Raw genomic sequence first — 20,125 nt, forward strand, 5'->3', positions numbered from 1 at the left:
GGTGGATGTTGTTTTTAAGTTACCAGTAGCTCTAATTTTGCATTTAGAGCTGTGGCTGGAAATGTATTTTGCTGACACACGTTTTTATTATTATAGCAATAGGTATTGTCATAAAGCAGATCCATACTGTATCAGTATAAATAGTAGCATGCAGTATTCTATTTGTTGCGATGGTTTAACCAGTAAGCTCCCTCTTGGCCTGTGTGAACCTAACTCGTTGCCATTGCCCTGTCCTCTGTAGGGTGCTGTGTATGAACACGCCGCCATGCCGGTGAGTACCGCGCCTAGCTCAGGTCTGTGTGTGTGTGTGTGTGTGTGCGCACGCATGCCTTGGATTGGTCAAGCCTGCAATGGGCTCCGTTGATGGAGTTAATCTGCATGCTGACAGCAGGTACAAATCAAGACTGCCTGGTCTTTGGCCCATTCCCCTGGAAAACTATCTTCCATCATGCAAATATTGACTGGAGTCAAGACTTCCTGGAAAACCGTTGCCCCGAGAATTAGTTCCAGGCAGTGGGCTTTATTGCGACTGGAGGTTGCTTTTTCAACCAAGGTGAAAACTGCAGTCAATATCTGTTTTATTAAACTGTGATGTCACAGAACAGTGGTGTTCTGACTGCTGACTACCGAGTGAGTCAGATGGTAGTAGTTCTTGACTGTTGAACACTAGTGACTTTTTTCTGCTCAAGTCATAGTTAATCTGCATGCTGACAGCAGTGCCACTTTTGTAATGGGTTTCAGGTATATGCTGAAGTATATGTGTTTTTTTTTGTTGTTTTTTTTGGGGGGTATACTTTAAAATCGACTAAACACAGCTTTCTAGAATGTGAAGTCACTCACTAAAACCTCACACTTATCCATTTAGCTACATTGAAGCAACCATGGTAACACAGGCCAGGCATATTGGATCACAGGTTCCCCCCAAGGGTAAGGCTGTATTTTTTTCACAGATTTCACGATTCCTATCAAGTGTACTTTTGTTGTGTAATATGTAGTTTCCTGTGAAAATTCCCGTTCCCGAAAAAAGTGTAAAAATACGTATTTTTTGTCACTTAAAATAAATGCAGCAAATGTTTGCTTTATTGACGCACTACCTGTTTCACTGCATTTAGGCAGCCTGTTTAGTTTGCTTCCGGTAAATTATTGAATGCACTGCATAGAGCGGCATGATATCTTTAAAATGTCTTCAATGAAAAAGACACCAACTGCATCAAAGATGGGACATATTTCTGCTAAAGATCGCTCTGGCCAGTGTAAGAAGGGGACATTTCACGTGCCAGTTGTATTTTTATGCTTATTTATGTTTTTGTTTTGTTTGATAATTCACCTATGGTGAAAGTTAAGCCATTTTATACAGTGAAAAAAATACAGCTCTACCCATGGATGATTAGCACACCGTCCAAGCATTAAGTCCACCCATCAAGTTACAGAGATAACTTATTACATCACACATCAGTCAAGACAGCCTGGCCTTTTGACCACTCCCCTAGAAAACTGTCTTGCATTGTACAAATATTCACTGGAGTCGAGTCTACTGATGGAAAACTGTTGTCTGAGCAATAAAAAGTCACAGAAGACACTGGCTGATTGAGCTTTATTTCTCAATATAGGTTGCTTTTTCAACCCAAGAGGAACTGTTTTCATTTGTCAACTTTGGCTATATTAGCTCCTATGTTTGAGTGTCATTCTCTTTGCAATGCTGCAGGTGTATTCTGAATGTTGTATTTCCTGAGGCTGTTCGTTGGATTGACTTGAAACACGGAAGGTGCAGCTGCCAGATTACAAAAGTTTGTCTTTAAACAGCACCAGTCCTTCGATCCACTGCTGTTCATAGTAGTTGAATAGACAGGGTATATACAGTCCTGTACAGTCCTGTCCAGTACGGAAGCCTGGCAAACATCTTGTATGCTTTCCTGTTACCACAATTGCTTAAAAACAGTGGGGTGGATTTTGTTGAGCGATTTATTTGTGACTGGCTAATATTATAATGGCTTATTTTATGTATTTATTTTGGTAGGCCAGGGTATGTACAGTTTGAACAATTTCAAGGTACAATTCCCTGAGACTTTTTGTCTTGTTTTTGACATATCTGTAATATATATATATATATATATATATATATATATATATATATATATATATATATATATATATATATATATATAATTTGTGGCATAACTTTGTATCAGCTTCTAATGCAGTTATTGATTTGTGTGTGTTTTAACTGCTGTGATTGAGGTGATTGCTCTGCTCATTAGGCACGTTCTTGACTTAAAGCTGTTGTGATGAGACAGGCCAGATGTCCACTGACAAGCGATCCCCCTTCAACAGCCAGTTAGCATGCAGATGAAGGGCTTGTGTTAAAACACAGCTCAAAAGGACTCTCAAGCAAACCAAAACGATGCAAACATCTCTTCTGTTTCTTAAGTTTAAGTTAGACAGAGGGTAACTTTGAGTTCTGAGTGAGAACACTGTTTGAACCAGGAACATCTCTAGGCTGTTTTGCTGGCTGTGAAACGGCTGAGCAGATTGAATTGCGGCTTCGATCTGTGTTGCCCAAACAAGAGCAGGTAGACAGAACTATTTTCTCCAGGGTGGATATGAACATGCCAAAATATCATAGCAGCTGTTACTACAGTACAGTGCAAACCAATATGGAAGATACACAAAAAGGAACTTGGTTTCTCTCATAAGTTTTACCTTAGAATTCAGAGCTGTAACCATTACCATATAAGTATTTACCTCTTTAAAACCCCAAACTCTGAAAATGCTGTAACAAAGCTGCTCGCAGAGCCTGTGACAGAGTCATGGCACACATTCGAGGGCACAAAAGCGCTGCGCTCAGAGATCTCTGCGCCATTTTTCCTTTCAAGACTGACCTGATGGATGAGTCTTGTTCAGATAAGCAGTTGTTACTTCTATCTGCTATGTAATTGACATTTATTGTGTTTTTACAAGGGCTGTCAGTTAACTTCTGCAATTAACGTGTAAAGTTTTTGGGAGATTAATTTTTTAATGCACATTAATCCGACTTCTGTCTTGTCTCTTAGCATACGGTAATTTATTTCCTGTATCATCATTTAAGTGCATGGCAGGATTACATGCATGTTGTCATTGTTTGAATATAAAATTAGTCACAGAACTGCATTATGTAGCAAAAAAAATAATTTTTATAAACTTTGACGGTTCCGATGATCCTGGGATCATCCGGCTACAGCTCTTGCTATTTCCTGGCCGATGGCTGCCCTATACAGGCTGCATGATGCAAAGAAGTTGGGCCTGGCCCATTTTTTTGCAGTGGAGACTTTGGTACCTTGGTACAGGCACCTAATTTAGCACTCATGTCCAATGACGCTACCTGGCCCAAAAAGCAGTGAAAGGTCTCGGAGGTGATCCTCAAGCATGCCTATTAAGACAGTTCATTCACTTCATGGCTAGCAATTATAATAGTATTTTGGTAGCCTACCAATCTTGTTCTAGTACCCTTTCTGAAAGTCACAGGCCCTCACCAAAACAATTTGAGCTATGACTGGTTAATAAGAATCTGCTCCGTGTGTCAAAACTCAGTAACCTGTCTGTGCTGATAGCTACACGTGTGCCTGACAGGGACAAAGCACCACTGTTGTGTACCCTATTACACCAGGGCATACGATTGGTCTCACGGTGGACGAGATGCTGCAGGAATGTAGGAGCTGGTTCGCAAAGCCAGTGCGCAAACCAGCGGCAAACTGGCACCCCAGGCCCCAGCAGACTCAAAGACCTGCATAGCTGGCTGCACCTGCTGCCAGAGGTGGTGTTCAGAACCAGCCCGTGACTGCTCGCCGCAGAGGCTTTAGTAGGTTCTGCTGCCCAACGCAGAGACAGAAGCCTCAGACCTAGACACAAGGGAGCTATCTGAAATTGTTGTGATTGGCATATGTGCACCACTGACATTTGGGTGCTTACTACCATTCAGGCTACTCACTGCAGTTCAAGCATGGTCCCCCTCACTTTCGGGGTGTGACTGTAACATCAGTCACAGACCCACAGGACGCCACGGTGGTGTCTCGTAAGGTATCAGGTAACAGCAGCTTCCCAGACCCTTCCATTGGGGACTCATGCGAATGCGACCTCTGCAGGACTGGTTCAACAGCAGGGTTTTTCAGCCCACATTGAACCACGACCACCTATTGACAGGGTCTCGTCACTGTCTAAAGGCGCTGTCTTGGTGGAAACAGCCTGAATGTCGTGGGTCCTCAAAACCCTGGCTTTGGAACTAGAGTGTTAAGGGCAGCGTCCCAGTTGACCCTTACAACACAGGCATATGGGCGAGTTTCTCCATAGTAATGCTTACATTTTGTACTTGAAAGGGAACGTTAGGTTATTATCATAACCCTAGTTCCCTGAAATAGAAATGTAACCATTAAACAAGGTCACTGCATCCATGATTACAGCAGGCTTTAAAGAAAAGTAATGCAGAGATATGTGAGCGCAGTGCTTTTGTGCCCTTAGGGGTGGGCCATGACTGCGTCACAGGCTCTGCGAGCAGCTATGCTAATATCTTATTCAGGTATTGGGTAAATAGGTTACCATTAGTAACTGTAATGGTTACATTTCTATTTTAGGTAACCAGGGTTATGATAATAAACTAATGATTCATTGCTTTGCAGTTTGTTAAGAGCATGCATCGAATGTGATTGGCTTTGGATCTGCAGTATGTTCAGGCTGATTTTATACAGTATTAATGCAAAAAAAGTCTGAATTCTTATTATTTTTATCACTGTTTACTTGCATAGTTACTTAGTAAATACATGTGTACTTACACATAATTACAATGTTAGTACATCTTTTTGCACAGCATAACAATATACTCTCCTGTAGCAGTTTTGTTTCCGTCGAACTTAACATTGTGACAACACTTGTCTTGTCTTAATATTTAATGAGAGATAATCTGATAATTTAAAGAAATTTAAAGACAAAAATACACATGTTGTTTTTCACACATACCTTTCTTTTAATGGTTTAAGCGTCATTGGTCCTTAGATCCACTGCTATCCATAGCAGTTGAATAGATACAGTACATAAAATACTGTATAGTAAAACAAAAAAAATAGAAAATGTCACAGCAGCAATCGATCACATTGCCATTAAATGTTTAATATCAGGCTAAATATGTAGGCAACTTTTGCTTCTCCTAGTTCATTCCATTGCAAAACTGGAATTCTGTTATTGATCTTAAACAGAGTTAATTAAATCATGAAGGAACCGGTTGGACACTGCAATGAAATGGATTGGAAGAGCCAAATGTACCTACTCCTAGCTTAGGTCATTATTGGACTTGGTTACTAACTATACCAGCAGACAAATCCGTTCTGTAAAAGGCTAGTCAAGGATGGTTGTGGGAAAGCATGTTCAAAATGCCACTGTGCACTGAAGCCTGTCCAACACTGACACACTGGCTTACAGTTAAGGTTGAGGCCATCAGCGATATTTTTTTCACACTGGCCCCTATACCAGATCTACTAAAAGAGCATGCATAGGTACATAAAAAAGCTATTAACCGTGCTGTCATTTTGGTCTTTAATTTAAATATACTTTTTGGTCTACATATCTCTTTGTGTATTTTCTTTTTTTTATTTTAGAAACTTGCATAACTGTCCCTCTATGCAGCCTGCTTCCTGACAGTTCCACTATTCTTTCATGCTTCTGTGTTAATAGACGTATCCTTACAAAAAAATAAATAAATAAATAACACTGCAGCAGCAGCAATGAACTATTGTAATTTATCCAATTCAGCTTTGTGTTTTATATGAGATCTTTGCTGGAGTTTAGCCAGGGTATTAAAAATACTGAGCAGCTCCCAGGATCTCAATGTAATATCTCACCTGACTTTACTGACTGCATAGCCATGAACACCATCTCCTAGAGCACAGTGTGCAGGTGCTGGCCTGTCTCACCCCTGCTTAGCGTCTTTGAAAATATTAGAATCCATGTTTTGAGAGCCAGGGGTCAGCCTCCTTCACAACACACATACATAAACAGCCACTCAGCAGTGTTCGGTTTATGCTTGTACTGTTCTCTTCTCTTTATAGACACACACATGCCATCGTCCGCTTCTATGCAAAGACTAATGGGTGTTTATTTTTACAGCCGTTTGGAGTTGAGTACTTTTTAATGAGAGCTTTGATGAGTGCTTTCTTAATTAATGAAGCCTGGCTCCCTCCCCCCTCCCCCCTCCCCCTGCCCTGGGCTAATTGTTAACATGCTTCTCCAGAGCTTGAAAACAAATGTGCTACTGTGAACAATGCACAGCCTTTTTTTTTTTTATTATTTTATTTTATTTTCATTTGGCAGCACAAGTCATACCACCGGTCTTATTAGTCTCCTAATTTTTCTGTTTCCTGTGATCTGAGAACTTTAATTTATCAGTCAGGGTTGGATATATAAATACAATTATACTATTTCATGCTCAATTTCCTATATCTTGATTGACCCAGAGATGTTTGGATTGACTGCCGGTAGTGGGGAGGTGGTGGGTGTTATGGGTCAGGGTTTTTTGAACTGATGTCTTTCAATTTCGCCTGTTCCTGGATGTGGGGCGTCCTTTGAGTGGATGTCTGAGGTCAAAGCACAATTCTAGATCAAACAGACTGGCTGCCTTGAGTTTCCTGTTGGCTGCCAAACACGAGCAGCAGTCTGACGACCTTAAAAAAAAAAAAAAAAAAAAAAAAAAATAAGGCTGGAGAAACTAGTTGGTTTGATCTGTTCAATTTGTTTGTCAGATTAGTTGCTGGCTTCTGGAGAAAACATTTGCAAAGGGTGCATGTCGGTAACAGGCAACTGTCTAAAAATTCAAAGTATTTTTATGTGCAGTGTATAATTTTGTAAAATCAATCCCTGCCGTTGGGCACTACATGCACTATGGTAGACGGCCTCTTTAAAAAAAAAAAAAAATGCCACCGTGATCAGTTATACTTTTTGCTATAAAACCAGCCCATCGACTGGCCAAACTTGTCTTTCTTTCCCAGAATGGTGCTTCCTTGGCAAGGTAAAATTCGATAATGAAGTGCTTCAGGTTCTGGAAACCTTGGCCACCTCTGCCTTATAGTGTCCTAACTGTAGGGATAGTGGTGTGAGTTCCTGTCTGACGCAATGATGTCCAAGGTAGTTTACCCTTTTCAGCCACCATTGAAAAAGGAGCCTATTAGCTTTTACAAATTCTCATTTCAGGTTTTATTTTTGTGGAATGCCTGCTATAAATCTTCATTAAAACACCATAAAATTAGATTAGCACTAATCTTGGACTAGCTAATGTTAAATTAGGCAAAATAATCCTCGCTAACTACTAATCAGGGTCTGTGAAACTAGCCATGTAAAATAAACAAATCAAAGGGTGTTTTGACAAGATTGTGTAATGCACTGGTTCACTTAATGTTCAGTGTGCAATACAAAAAGGATATTGTGAACTTGGAGAGAGTCCAGCGAAGAGCAGCCAGACTTACCCTGAGCGTAAAGTGCCTATAACATAATGTGTGACTAACAAGTATTCCCAAACAATATTTAAATTGTTGGTAGTGATAGTAGAATGCGAATTTTAATGTGATGTGTGCAATTTCCTGTCTCTGTTTTGAAGCAGCCGGAGGATACCAGTAGTGACATCACAGAGGGAGAAGGTGAACAAAAGACAGATTGGCATTCACAGAGAGACCAATTTTTTTACAATAAAATGCCTTGTATTTGTGCTGTAGCTGGTTGCTCCAATCTGGCAAACGAACATTACAATATTATGTTTTTTGAAAGCCAAAAAAATGCAGCGGGTACAGGAGAAAAAAGTTCAAACACCCCGAGCAAAGTGGTACGTGTCAAACTGGCAGTACACGTATGTATTGTGCATTTCACACCAGATAGTTTTGAAGAAAGACCGATGATGATGGCGTAGATGGGTCTGGATGTAAAAAGAAGGCGCATTCTAAAACCGTCCGCGATTCCAACCATTCTGATGCAACAGCAAGCTGCTGGCATTGATGTGGGTCCCCAAGCGAAATGACCAAGAAAGGCGTTTGAGAAACAGGTGAAGTCTTGCATGAAACACTGTCGGTGCAGCAGTTTCAGTTTGGATACATTGTTAAATTCAATGTTGCATACACCGATGTAAAGCGGATTCACCAAACCATTGTTAAATTCACCAGGAGTTGCTCAACGAACTGTTCTTAAATTCACCAGTGCGTCTCCGCTGAAGCAGCTGATTCACTGGGTTTGCTCACTGGCCGCTCCCACTATGATAGTTTGCGTTGTATGGAGATACTATTATCAATGTAATTGTAGATTCGGAGACGTCAAATCTTTTCAAAAACGGTTGGAATTTGTATTTTTAATAAATATATATTACAGTTAATAAACATGTAATAAACAATATCACATTTGCCAACTTATCCAGAGATGGTGACGTACAATTACAAAATTGCAACTTCTATCAACCACCATCTTGTCTTAAATGCTTTGTTATGTTTCACTCTGTGTGGAGTTTATCAGACGAAGTAAGATGAAGATTAACTGTAATACATTTTCTTTGTAGGATGGTCAATCAATTAATCTATTTTATTTAGCACCTTTCATAGTGGACCACCATCACAATCTACACACCTATATCCCACCCTCCTTTACTCTCTTTTTCTTTACTGTTCTTCTTTTTAAACAGTGATTGGTTATGACGTGGGCTTTTATGGAGGAAGTGACACGGGCTTTGGAGCTGAAAAGGATTATATCAATGATCTCTGGGTAAGAGATCAGTTTGGTTCTCCTGACCAAGCAACATGGAAACCAGGAGCTCAGTGTGAGCGTTTATTATCCTATGAAGAAACCATATTATAGATAATCTTCATCTTCTTGCAACACCTTTGGTGGTGACCAAACGTGTAAGCACTATTTTGTACAATTTTACTTAATGAACAGTTGCATTTAAGAAATGTAGACCAAGAACAGTGAAAAACAAAAATAAAAATGCATTTAAGGTTTGTGCATTGCACACTTGACATTACCAAAATGCCCTGGACACTTAAACCAAGGCAAAAAGCTCAACAATTAAAGAAAAAAGAAGTGAAAATGTTGCTGTACTAAGCTGAAAAAAAGTTGTCTGTGAACTCCAATCATCCAATGTTATCTTTACCCAGTCAAATCGTAGCGTGCCTGAATAAAGTTTTGAGTAGACACAAACTTTTTTTTTCTTTGTTTGTTGCATCTTGCATCCCAGACATAATAGATTTAGTTCTATTGTTTACCGTCAGGAGTTTAAGGATGATTTCATTGTGCAGTAGATTCCACAGTGCTCTGATAATAGCTTTTTAGCCAAATAAGCAGGCACAGTTATTAAGAGTACTGTTACCATAATGAAAAACAGTAATGTAGTGTTAGTTTTGTACTAAAGCAGGGTTAGCTATTGCAGGCAAACAATGTTTATTTCTCAAACTGACCATTTTAAGAAATGTGAAAGCAGAACGCAGAGAAATACTTGGGACTGTAATTAGGAAGTGTACTGTTGAGAAAAAAAAAAAAAAATAAAAAAAATTGTGGAAATTAAAAACTGAATATACTGCAATTTACTTGATTGCAGTAAAAAAAAAAAAAACAGCATTCACCAAATTTAACTCTCAGATTGTGCTCATCAGGCATGTCATTTCAGAAAAATGCTGGAGAGGAGGAGGGGGAGGAGGGGTGCAAAGTTGTGTTAACACTGATCATTCTCTGCCCCAAGTAGCATCATGAATGAGAAAAGAGGCAATAATTGGGTCAGTCAATGGCTGCGATGCTGGCTCCGGGGATCAACCACAGAGCGGTCTCCCCAGCGCATCAACATGACAACCGTCTGGATTGAGCTAAGTAGGGTACATCTCTGGGGTCTTCAAGTGGGCACCTTCCATCCTCTGTGTTTCATTGACTAGCCCATGACACCTCAAGAGGGCTCAACAGTGATTCTTGCGTCCCAGCATCACCCCCCTCCACCCCCCACTCAGCTCAGCCCAGCTTACTTGCCTGTACATCAGCGTTGCTTTCTTTCTTTTGTGCTTGAGATCCCCATCCAGAATCTTTCTGTCAGACACAGCCAGTTGCTGCTCTTTTCTGCTGCTTCAGATAAGTTCTTCACTGTGCAACACAACTCTTGGTCACTGAACCCGACGTCTCTGAGAAACCGGGTTGTAGAGTGTGCCACAAATCCTCGACAACCCACCTCCACTGGGTAAACTCAGACCCTCCATCCTTGCTGTTCCCCTTCAGCAGCTAGTTGAGCATACCGAAGTTATTTCCTCTCATACGCCTCATCCACAGCATCTTCCCATGGTACTGTTAACTCTACTAGATGAACAAGGAGTGCTGACTCAGACCAAAAGACAGTGTCTGGTCGAAGGTTAGTGGTGGCAATCTCAGTTGGAAAAATAAGCCGTTGACCAGCATCTGCCAGCATCTTCCAGTCTCTAGAAGCTTCCAGTTGTCCTGAGCAAGGCTTGGGTTTAACACCTTTTCTTGGTAGATGGAGAAATATTGCCTTTTATGTGCAATGCTTTGATGGAACTGGTGGCAACTTATTGGTCAGGTTACGCTTGTCTTCCAATCCTAAGGCCAAATATCGCAGCACCTGGTCATGGCACCAAGTAAATCGTCCTTGGCTAAGACCCACCTTACATCCTGTCAAAATGTGCCTTAATGTTGCAGGTGATGAACACAAAGGACGTGAGGGATCCTCACCCACCCAGAGGTTTAGGTTCTGTGGTGATGGGAGAACATCATATGCTGATCTGATGAGGAAACTGATCCTGCTCTGTTCCATTGTCCATAGATCTTGCCAGCCGATCTTGCGTTGTTCCACACTCTCCCATCTCATCCATTCTCCGTGCTTGGCCTGGGGAATGGCCTTTACACAACAATATATGACAGTGTGCTTGCTGTGGTGTATTTAATATCATATATATGGCAGAATGAACTCACTGCAATCTACGCTTGTTTTTAGTGAAAAATAAACGTAATGTAATCATAACAGTTGTCTGTGTTACGTGCTGTTAGATCAGGACTTCACTAACACATGGGAGCTGCAGCATACTATTTCCCATATTACAACTGTACACAATTAAAGGTGTGGTCACCAATTCCATACACAATGCACACATATTTCAAATATAAACATGCTGAGTTTGTTGCAGTCATCAACTACACATATTAACTGTTCAGCAGAATGAGTCAACAAACATGAGTGAGTGTAGACTCAACAAACCTGGTTGTATTGAGGTAGGGCTCGGTTTTGCAACAACTGTTTAAGATTGCGCACAGTAATTGGTACACCTGGTGGTCCCTGCTGGAAACACTGGTACCTGAGATGAAAAGGTCGAAAGCCACTGATTAAACATTTAACCTATTCTCAAACCTGCGTGATGCCAGTATACTAATCATGATCCCTTAAGCTCTGCTATAAATATATCCTTCCTAATGAGGAATACAAACAGAATCATTCAGCCAACCTATATGGTAATGTCTTCACTTATAAATGAGAGGGGAACACTTTGGATTTGGCATCTTGGTGGAAAGGAAATAATGAAAATGAATGAGTCTGTTGTTGGAGGTAAGTGTAATTCTATTCATTATTCATGTATTCCTCTTATTAAGGCACAAGGAAATAATAGCCTTTTTATTAAACCAGTGTCAAATGTAATTATGATCACTGACTTAAGGTCTGGCAACCCCAAGCAGATGAAGTCCAGCTTTGGGAAAGCAAGGGGTATGGGATGTCTAGGATATCTTCAGTGGAAATGGCATTATCCTCAATTAAAGCTGTATTTATTGGTGCTAATTATCTGCAATTAGCACCAATATATTTCTTCAGGATTGGTCCACTAGAAAAGCACTTCGTTCAAAAGGGACACCCTGACACCAGCAGATAGAGATGTTTAAACAAACTGATAAGAAGTATATGTAGAGACAGGCAAGGACTTTACAATTGAAGACAAGACCAAAGTCTTTAAAATAGCTTGTTTTAAGGTGATAAGTTGTTATAAGCACATGCTATGTATAACTAAACAGTGGTTCTTATTACAATTACTCAAATATTTTTTGTATTTATTTTTTTAATAACTTTTATTTTTCTGTTAAGGTCCTTTCACGTGAGTTCACTGCTGTCAATTTAGTTGTAGGTGCCTGCTTTAGATATATGTAGCATTTGCAAGAGACCCTGCATTAGACATGTCTGGTAGGCAACCAGAAGTAACTAGTAGCTCCTGAACTCCTACTCAAAGAAGCTTAACATTTTAAAACTTAAAATTGGTTGCTATTTCAGTATTGGCAATAGGAACTACTAAGAATGATTTTGCAAACAATATAAAGACAACTGGACATTACAACATAAAATAATTATGTAATTTGAAGCAATTTACACTTTTACCAGTTTTCAGCACTATACAGTAAAGTAAAACACATTAATGCTAGTAATTAAAAGTTACATGTATTGTATAAAAGTTCAGTTTTATACAACTTTTAGTGATTTACCACTTACTGGGTCCAATAAGTCCTGCTTATCTTCTCCATGGTTTAAAACACATTCACATAACTGGTAACAGCATTAAGATGTCCAGTGTTCATATTCTGTAGAGTACCTTTGCATAAAGGAATCAAGCTATTCTGCATAGGACAAGAAATGCTAAAATTAACAATACGTACTTTGTGTATAATTGTACCATGTTACGTTTCCTGTCTGTATCTATTTTTGGCAGGTCAAGTTGTCGAACTCCATAGAGTTCATACAGGCTGTTTTAAAATTTCAAAACATTTAATTAAAAAATTGTGTGTGTGTGTGTATAAATAAATTAGTGGTGATGACTAGAATATAAAGGGTTGGCACAGTGCAATAATGCATTAGCTATTCTCTTTTGGAGGCCCGGGTTTGAAAGCTTCTCTGTGAGGAGTCAGAGTCATAGCCCCCACGCTCCTTTCCTCGTGCCAGCAGCTTGCTTTGCCGTCGCTCTGGCGCTGTCTGATTTTTGGCACAGTGCATTCGGTAGGCCTGCAGTGCACATGTGTCGCACTGAGAGTCTGACTGCGGCGCAGCCATAGCTTTGTTTATGTAACCCTAGAAAACATATATACCAGTGTTTGCATGCCAGCATCCTGAACCAGCAGTTAAGACCTGCCCCTTTCCCGCTTACGAGAATAGGAGGGAAATTTGGCATACGGGATTCAGACTTACAACAGATTTGAACGGTATTTGACATGCGTTAACACTAATGTACTTCTGTGGAAGAGTGATATGAGAGGTTTTGTGCCTGTAAAGTAGACTTTACAGTCAGTATACTCAAAGTGTATAGTATATTTTATATACTTTATTATGGTGTTTTTGACTGTGTGGTGTCTGCAATAATGGTCACCAAATTATCCTGTGTGCCACCTACCAGCACCTATCATTACCTTTTCATTGTAAATTTCTCATCCAAGTGCTAACCTTGCTCAACAGCACTAATATGTCAGTGTACAAAAGGACGAGAACATTCAGCGAAGTGACCCCCAGGGCTGCATCCAGATACCTCTTGAAGGATTTCAGTAAAGCAGCAGCAGCTATTCATTTGCCTTGTCATTGCTCTAAAAGATCCCAGTGATTCAGCAACCATGTCACTCTCCACCCTCTATGTAAAAAGTGTCACCTACCCTCTGTCATAGTGTGTGTGTGTGTGTGTGTGGTGGGGGGATCGTTGTTGTAAAAGACACCACCATCCTTCAGCAATATGGAAACACTTGCATGAGTACCTGTGTTGCAAATCTTCCACGTGGATAAATAGAAAGGTATAGTCTCTCAATGTTCCAGGAGAAGAAAAGAAAAGCTGGTCCCCATATTCCAGCACCCAGCTCCAACCCTCCATTTTATAATAAGCCTAGTCTACAGAAAACTAAGCGATTCAGCATATGGTGCTTGGCCAAAGGAAAGAGAAAGATAGTTTTGAAAAATGAGTGGACAGGGATTACATACACACACATACACACACACACACACACAAATAATAATAACATACAATTCAGTGGGCTGTCATGTTCGTTTGACTTCCAGTCAGAGAATGTCTACTTTCTCTGTGTCCAATTACCTGCTAAATGAGATTTGAGAAGAAAGGAAATTCTTTAATTTGAAGGAAAGGGGACGGAGTGGGGTACTCCAGTGAGTTTAGTTTAGAATCCAAGGCATTACACTCAATGGGAAAGTACAGGAGGTGATGGTCTACTTGACACAATCGCTGCAGTCAGACTGCAGGGGGGTTCTGCAGCTGAACTGGCTTGTCTGTTCTATTAGGGGGGCTCGTACTAAAGCACAGCTCAGTTTGTTAACTCACGGTAATTATTTCCAGAGACTAAAGGTCTCATTTTTCGGTGAGGTCCCAAGAGGTCCAGCATGTCGAACACAATGTGTTTCCTTGTATTCCTGCTATACTTTCTTTAAACAGAAGTATCCCTCACTGAGTATATGGTGGAGGAGCCCTTACATACTGATGTCATCCATTTGAGGTTTAACTAAATACAGTAGATCAAGAATCAATTACCCATTTGGGATGACATTGGTATATACAGTGCCTGTAGAAAGTCTACACCCCCTTTCAAAATGTTCACCTTTTGTTGCATTATAGCCTGGAATTAAAATACATTAAAAAATATATATTTTAATGTATCTAAACAGCCTGCCCCACAACTTCCAAGTGAAAAAAATATTCTAGAAATTTGTAGAAAATTTATATATATATATATATATATATATATATATATATATATATATATATATATATATATATATATATATACACACACACACAGAATATAATATATATTGGATAAGTATCCTCCCCCTTGTAATAGCAATCCTAAATTAGCTGAAGTGTAACCAATCACCTTCAAAATCACAGACCAAGTTAAGTGGCCTCCACCTGTGTTAAATTGTAGTGATTCTCATGATTTCAGGATAATTTCAGCAGTTCCTTGCATTTCAAAGCAAATACAACCATGAGCACCAAGGTGCTTTCCAGTGAACTTCGGGACAAAGTTGTTGAAAGTAACAGATCAGGGGATGGGTATAAAAAAAATACTAAAAGGCCTATAATATCTACTGGAGCATGGTCAAGACGACTATTAAGAAGTGGAAGGTGTATGGCACTACCAAGACCCTGCCTAGATCAGGCCATCCCTCCAAACGGGATGACCGAGCAAGAAGGAGACTGATCAGAGAGGCTACCAAGAGGCCAATGGCAACTTTGCAAGAGCTACAGACATTTATGGCCAAGGCTGGTCAAAGTGTGCATGTGACAACAATATCCCAAGCACTCCACAAATCTGGCCTTTATGATAGGGTGGCAAGAAGGAAGCCATTACTCAAAAAAGCTTGTCAGACTAGAAGGGAAAATGAATGGAGCAAAGTACAGAGAAGTGCTTGAGGAGAACCTGCTGCCCTCTGCAAGAAAGCTGAAACTAGGACGGAAGTTCACCTTTCAGCATGATAATGACTCAAAGCACACAGCCAAAGCTACACTGGAGTGGCTAAGGAACAAAAAGGTATATGCTCTTGAGTGGCCCAGTTAGAGCCCCAACCTAAATCCAATCGAAAATTTGTGGCATGACTTGAAGATAGCTGTCCATCAATGCTCCCCAAGGAACTTGATAGAGCTTGAACAGTTTTGTAAAGAAGAATGGTCAAATATTACCAAATCTAGGTGCGCAAAGTTGGTAGAGACCTATCCCCAACAGACTCACAGCTGTAATTGCTGCCAAAGGTGCTTCCACCAAGTATTAACTCAGAGGGTGGAGACTTATCCAATTATGATCTTTTTGTATTTTTTTTTATGTAAATTTTTTTCAATAAAATTTTTCTCAATAAAAACTTTTTTCCCCGTAACAGAGTGGAGTATGACGTGTAGATACGTGGAAAAAAACATGAAACTGAGGCACTGACATAACAAAATATGAAAAAAGTTCAGGGTGTAGACTTATTATAGGCTGTGTGTGTGTGTGTGTGTATATATATATATATATATATATATATATATATATATATATATATATATATATATATATATATATATATATCACATAAAACAAGTAAACTTTTTATTTTTTTTAAATCTTCAGGCGGCAGTAGTTCCTTATGGTGTACATCTCCTTTCCCTTCTCTTTTAGTTGTATAAGCATAGTGGTGAACATTGTATTGGAATACGGGATTCTGGACTGTCTTTTTTTGCAACTTGAATGTTTTTCAAGTCCATAGCGCATTCCTATTAAAGTTTTTTTGGCACTGAATTGTTTGTCTGACTTTCTCACTGCGGCATTGAAAGTCTGTTGAGTTTGTGAGCGTTGTGTTTATTTACAATGTTGAGTTGGATTTGTTTGAATTTTAGGAAGTCAGAAAACACTGAAAGCAAAGTTTTTATGGCGATTTTAGTGCTGAAGTATCTTTGTTATCTTATATTTTTTAGTTCATTTTCTGTTACGTCACAGAATTGCTGTTAATGAGGTCGAGATGCCATTTTACTTTGTGTGAAAAGAGGAAGGACGCTCAGCATGAGGATTTTGTAAAACACAAAAACGCCTTAGAACGTAAGCAGCGTCATAGGGGCAATAATTGGATCTGTTTTTGGTCATGTGATGAGGTTTTAACCAGTCACATGCCAGAATTTCTAAGGACTGTTTATATATATATATATATATATATATATATATATATATATATATATATATATATATATATATATATATATATATATATATATATACACACACACATACAGCTCTGGAAAAAATTAAGAGACCACTGCATAATTATGTGCTTGAAAATCAGGGTTATTCCACCAAATATTGGTTTCTGAACTCTTCCTAAGTTAAAACTTTAGTATTGTGTTGTTTAAAAATGAATATGAATTTATTTTCTTTGCATTATTTGAGGTCTGACAACACTGCATCTTTTTTGTTATTTTGACCAGTTGTCATTTTCTGCAAATAAATGCTCTAAATGACAATTTTTTTTTTTTGGAATTTGGGAGAAATGTTGTCAGTAGTTTATAGAATAAAACAATGTTCATTTTACCCAAACACATACCTATAAATAGTAAAACCAGAGAAACTGATCATTTTGCAGTGGTCTCAATTTTTTCCAGCGCGCTATATATATATATATAACCTCTCCATTGGTCTGTCCATCCACATGAACTTACAGTGGATGTAGGTCATGGTGATATACTTTTCCCTGAGACTGATTTCATTACTATACACAGAAAAGGGACTGTGCACTCAGAATTTCAGTTCCTACGGAGGCTATCCAAGGTCTGCCTTGAGCCCTGGATATTAATTATTTAGTAATGAAAAACACAGATTAGGTCCAGAGCTCTATTATCTTATCAGCATAATTACAATTCTTTTAATATGTTTTTCTTAAGTTCAGATCATCTTAGCACCAAAAGTTTGGTTCCTATAACTTCCATAGGAACTCACATTCTAAGGGCCCAGTTGCATGAGGAGTGGTATCATGTAGAATGTTGCTGCAAGAAAAAAAAAATGAAGGTAATTTAGTTAATTTTAGAAAATGTTTGTCGATTAATTTATTACATTTCTTTTCGTATTTTTTAAATTCAGACCATGGCTACAACCCAGGCCTGTGGTGGCGTGCAATTTGTTGTGTTACTTATGAAGTGGTGCCTGTCTTTGCAGGGTAAAGTGGCCCAGACGGCCTGCATGTCTGCCTGCAAGCACCTCTCCACATCTCTTCTGCAGCTGCTGCTGGAGTCCGAGGTGAAGCAGATCTCCATGGGTGCCTTGCAGCAGTTCAACATTGACGTCAAGGAGTGTGAGCGTAAGTACAGCCTCACTTGCCATTGCCAGTTCCCTCTGTCCCCGTGTCTCAACATCCCAGCGTATATAGACAGAGAATGGACCCAGATGATATAAAATACAGCACAGGGTGGAAATGCAGAACAGTTTGTCCATTCTTGGTTTTACTATGAGTTTAATAAGACGTGAGTTTATTGCTGTGCAATAACAGTCTTATTTCCATCCCTCTAGCATGGAAATGTAATTGTTTGTTTAGCTACAACAGCTACAAAGAAGATTCAGAAAGTAATAATGATATTAGCAGCTCTGTGTCATTTTAGCACAACTGTAATTTATCACTATGTTTTGTTATTTGGTTTCTTGACATTGTACAGAAGGGTGGAAAATGTAGGAAAGTCACGTGATAAACTCAATGTAGTATAAATCTGAGCGTGCGTCACTACATCTTGGAAGGATGCATGAATATCTGTCCCCTACTATACTTGACATTCCTGTTCCAGGAAAAATAAAAGTGGGGGAGGGATTATACAGTACTGTAGCATTCTCGGTTAACACAAGCAGGCGCATCACACAGGGCGAGGCAGTCCACACACAGGCAGAGGGCGGGGAGCTCTTTTGTACAGCGGTATCGGAGCTATCCTTTAGTGTGAGAGGTCCCAGGTTCACACCCCCCCTCTGCCTGTGTGTGGATTGCGTCGCCCTCTGTGATGCGCCTGCCTGCGTTAGCCTATTTTGCTACATTGGTGTCAGAAGTGGACGCAGGTACCCCAGTACTCACTCGTCGACCTGTATCTGGTGAGCTAGTCCGGGGCAGACTTGAGGCTGGCAGAGGCGAGTGTAGCATGTATGGGGGAAGATAGCAGCAGGGCTGATAGGTGACGTAATCACACACAGACACAAGCCCGAAATACGCTCCTTGCAATGCAGCCGGCTCTTTTGTACGGTGGTATCGGCACTATGCTTCATTGTGAGAAGTCCCACCACATGTGTGTGGATTGCCTCGCCCTGTGTGATGCACCTGCCTGCGTTAACCAAGATCGCTACACTATTATTAAAAGGTCAAGTAGATCTAGCTAAGCCCACCAGTCACCAGCAATTTTCCAAATTGTGTTTTTTCTTCCGCAAGGTTTGTTGTTACTGATGCATTTAAAAGGTAAGCTGTCTAGTTAAGGATAATGACCAACACTGAAACATTTATTTTTGTGACAATAGTGAACCATGTCATATCATTTAATAACTCTGGCACTGGGAGGCTGATAATGTTACAGACTGCCAGACAGATGTCAGTATAACCTTCTGTCAGCCCAGCATCAAACTGGAACAATCATATCTCTTTATTTGAAATTAACTAAGGGGAAAATATCAGTCCTGTTTCTTTTTGCTTTGTTATTCCTGTCTGGACATCTCAGTTTTCCACAATTTCCCTGAGGCCAGTTGAACTTAAGTGAATGGTTTTCTTTCAGGCAGGCAGATGAAGAAAAGAGAGAAAATGAGAGAGAGAGCAAAGGGGGTGTAATTATTTTCATTACTAAAAAGGTTACTTAAGAATTGAGGCTAGAGGCTTAAAGAAAATGATTTGTCCAAAGGATAAAAAAAAAAAAAACACAAGTAATATACCATCATTAAGCTGTGTTGGAGAGTGTGATTAGCGCTTAGGGGGCTAATGAAAATAAAGCAGGGTTTTGTTGGATCTGCAGATTCAGTTAAGCAAACTTGCTGACTTTATATTCACTCTTGTTTTAACCTCATTCAAAAAAGTCGGGGTAAAGTCAGGTTATCCATAGAGACTGCAGAGTGGAGCCTGGATTTCAGGCACCGCTGCTGCTGTTGCTGGATTTAGTTGCAGAACATGCTTTAGGAGAGAAGCTGGTCAGCGCCCTGGTCAGCTGACTTGTTAACTGGCTGACAGATTGTCACTTCATTGCTTGTGTGTTATCTATCGCAATACACTTATGAGCAAGTAGCGTCAAATGCCATGCTTCTTGTTAGTTTTGTTACGTCAGCAGTATGATTTTACTTTTACGAACATTTCATAATGCTTTGTGAAATGGCATGTACTATCATACTAATATTTAGTCAGGTTTATAGACAGATATTTCTGTACAAGTATTAAACTGTTTTTCTACATGTCTGTCAAATGAGTTTTCCACATTCTTCTATTTAGAAAACACTTAAATAAACTTAAAAACGGATACATTTTTTAAGAAACTCTAATATCAATGTTAGTCTGGAGCCAAACTAAATGCCTATATTTGTGTAGCACCTATCTATATGTGGTGAACTGATATGTATGTCAAGCTGTATTACACTGAGATATGCT

At 39.6% G+C, this 20,125-nt stretch overlaps 1 protein-coding gene across 12 annotated transcripts in view; it reads left to right on the top strand.

The window, feature by feature from the left end:
- The window catches only part of exoc6b (exocyst complex component 6B), a 210,895-nt gene that overhangs the window by 128,973 nt on the left and 61,797 nt on the right, over nucleotides 1-20,125 (top strand). For 3 of the 12 annotated variants that reach the window (XM_041217990.1, XM_041217996.1, XM_041218018.1), the window contains exons 19-20: nucleotides 242-271; nucleotides 17,686-17,827. In XM_041217990.1, coding sequence (XP_041073924.1) covers nucleotides 242-271; nucleotides 17,686-17,827 — 172 coding nt within the window. Of the gene's footprint in view, nucleotides 1-241; nucleotides 272-7,612; nucleotides 9,496-9,733; nucleotides 9,847-17,685; nucleotides 17,828-20,125 lie in introns of those variants that run through there. The other 9 variants (XM_041218003.1, XM_041218011.1, XR_005946780.1 and 6 more) reach the window with 8 other exon arrangements.

The sequence above is a fragment of the Polyodon spathula genome, chromosome 2, assembly GCF_017654505.1.
Source record: "Polyodon spathula isolate WHYD16114869_AA chromosome 2, ASM1765450v1, whole genome shotgun sequence".
Classification (NCBI taxonomy): domain Eukaryota; kingdom Metazoa; phylum Chordata; class Actinopteri; order Acipenseriformes; family Polyodontidae; genus Polyodon; species Polyodon spathula.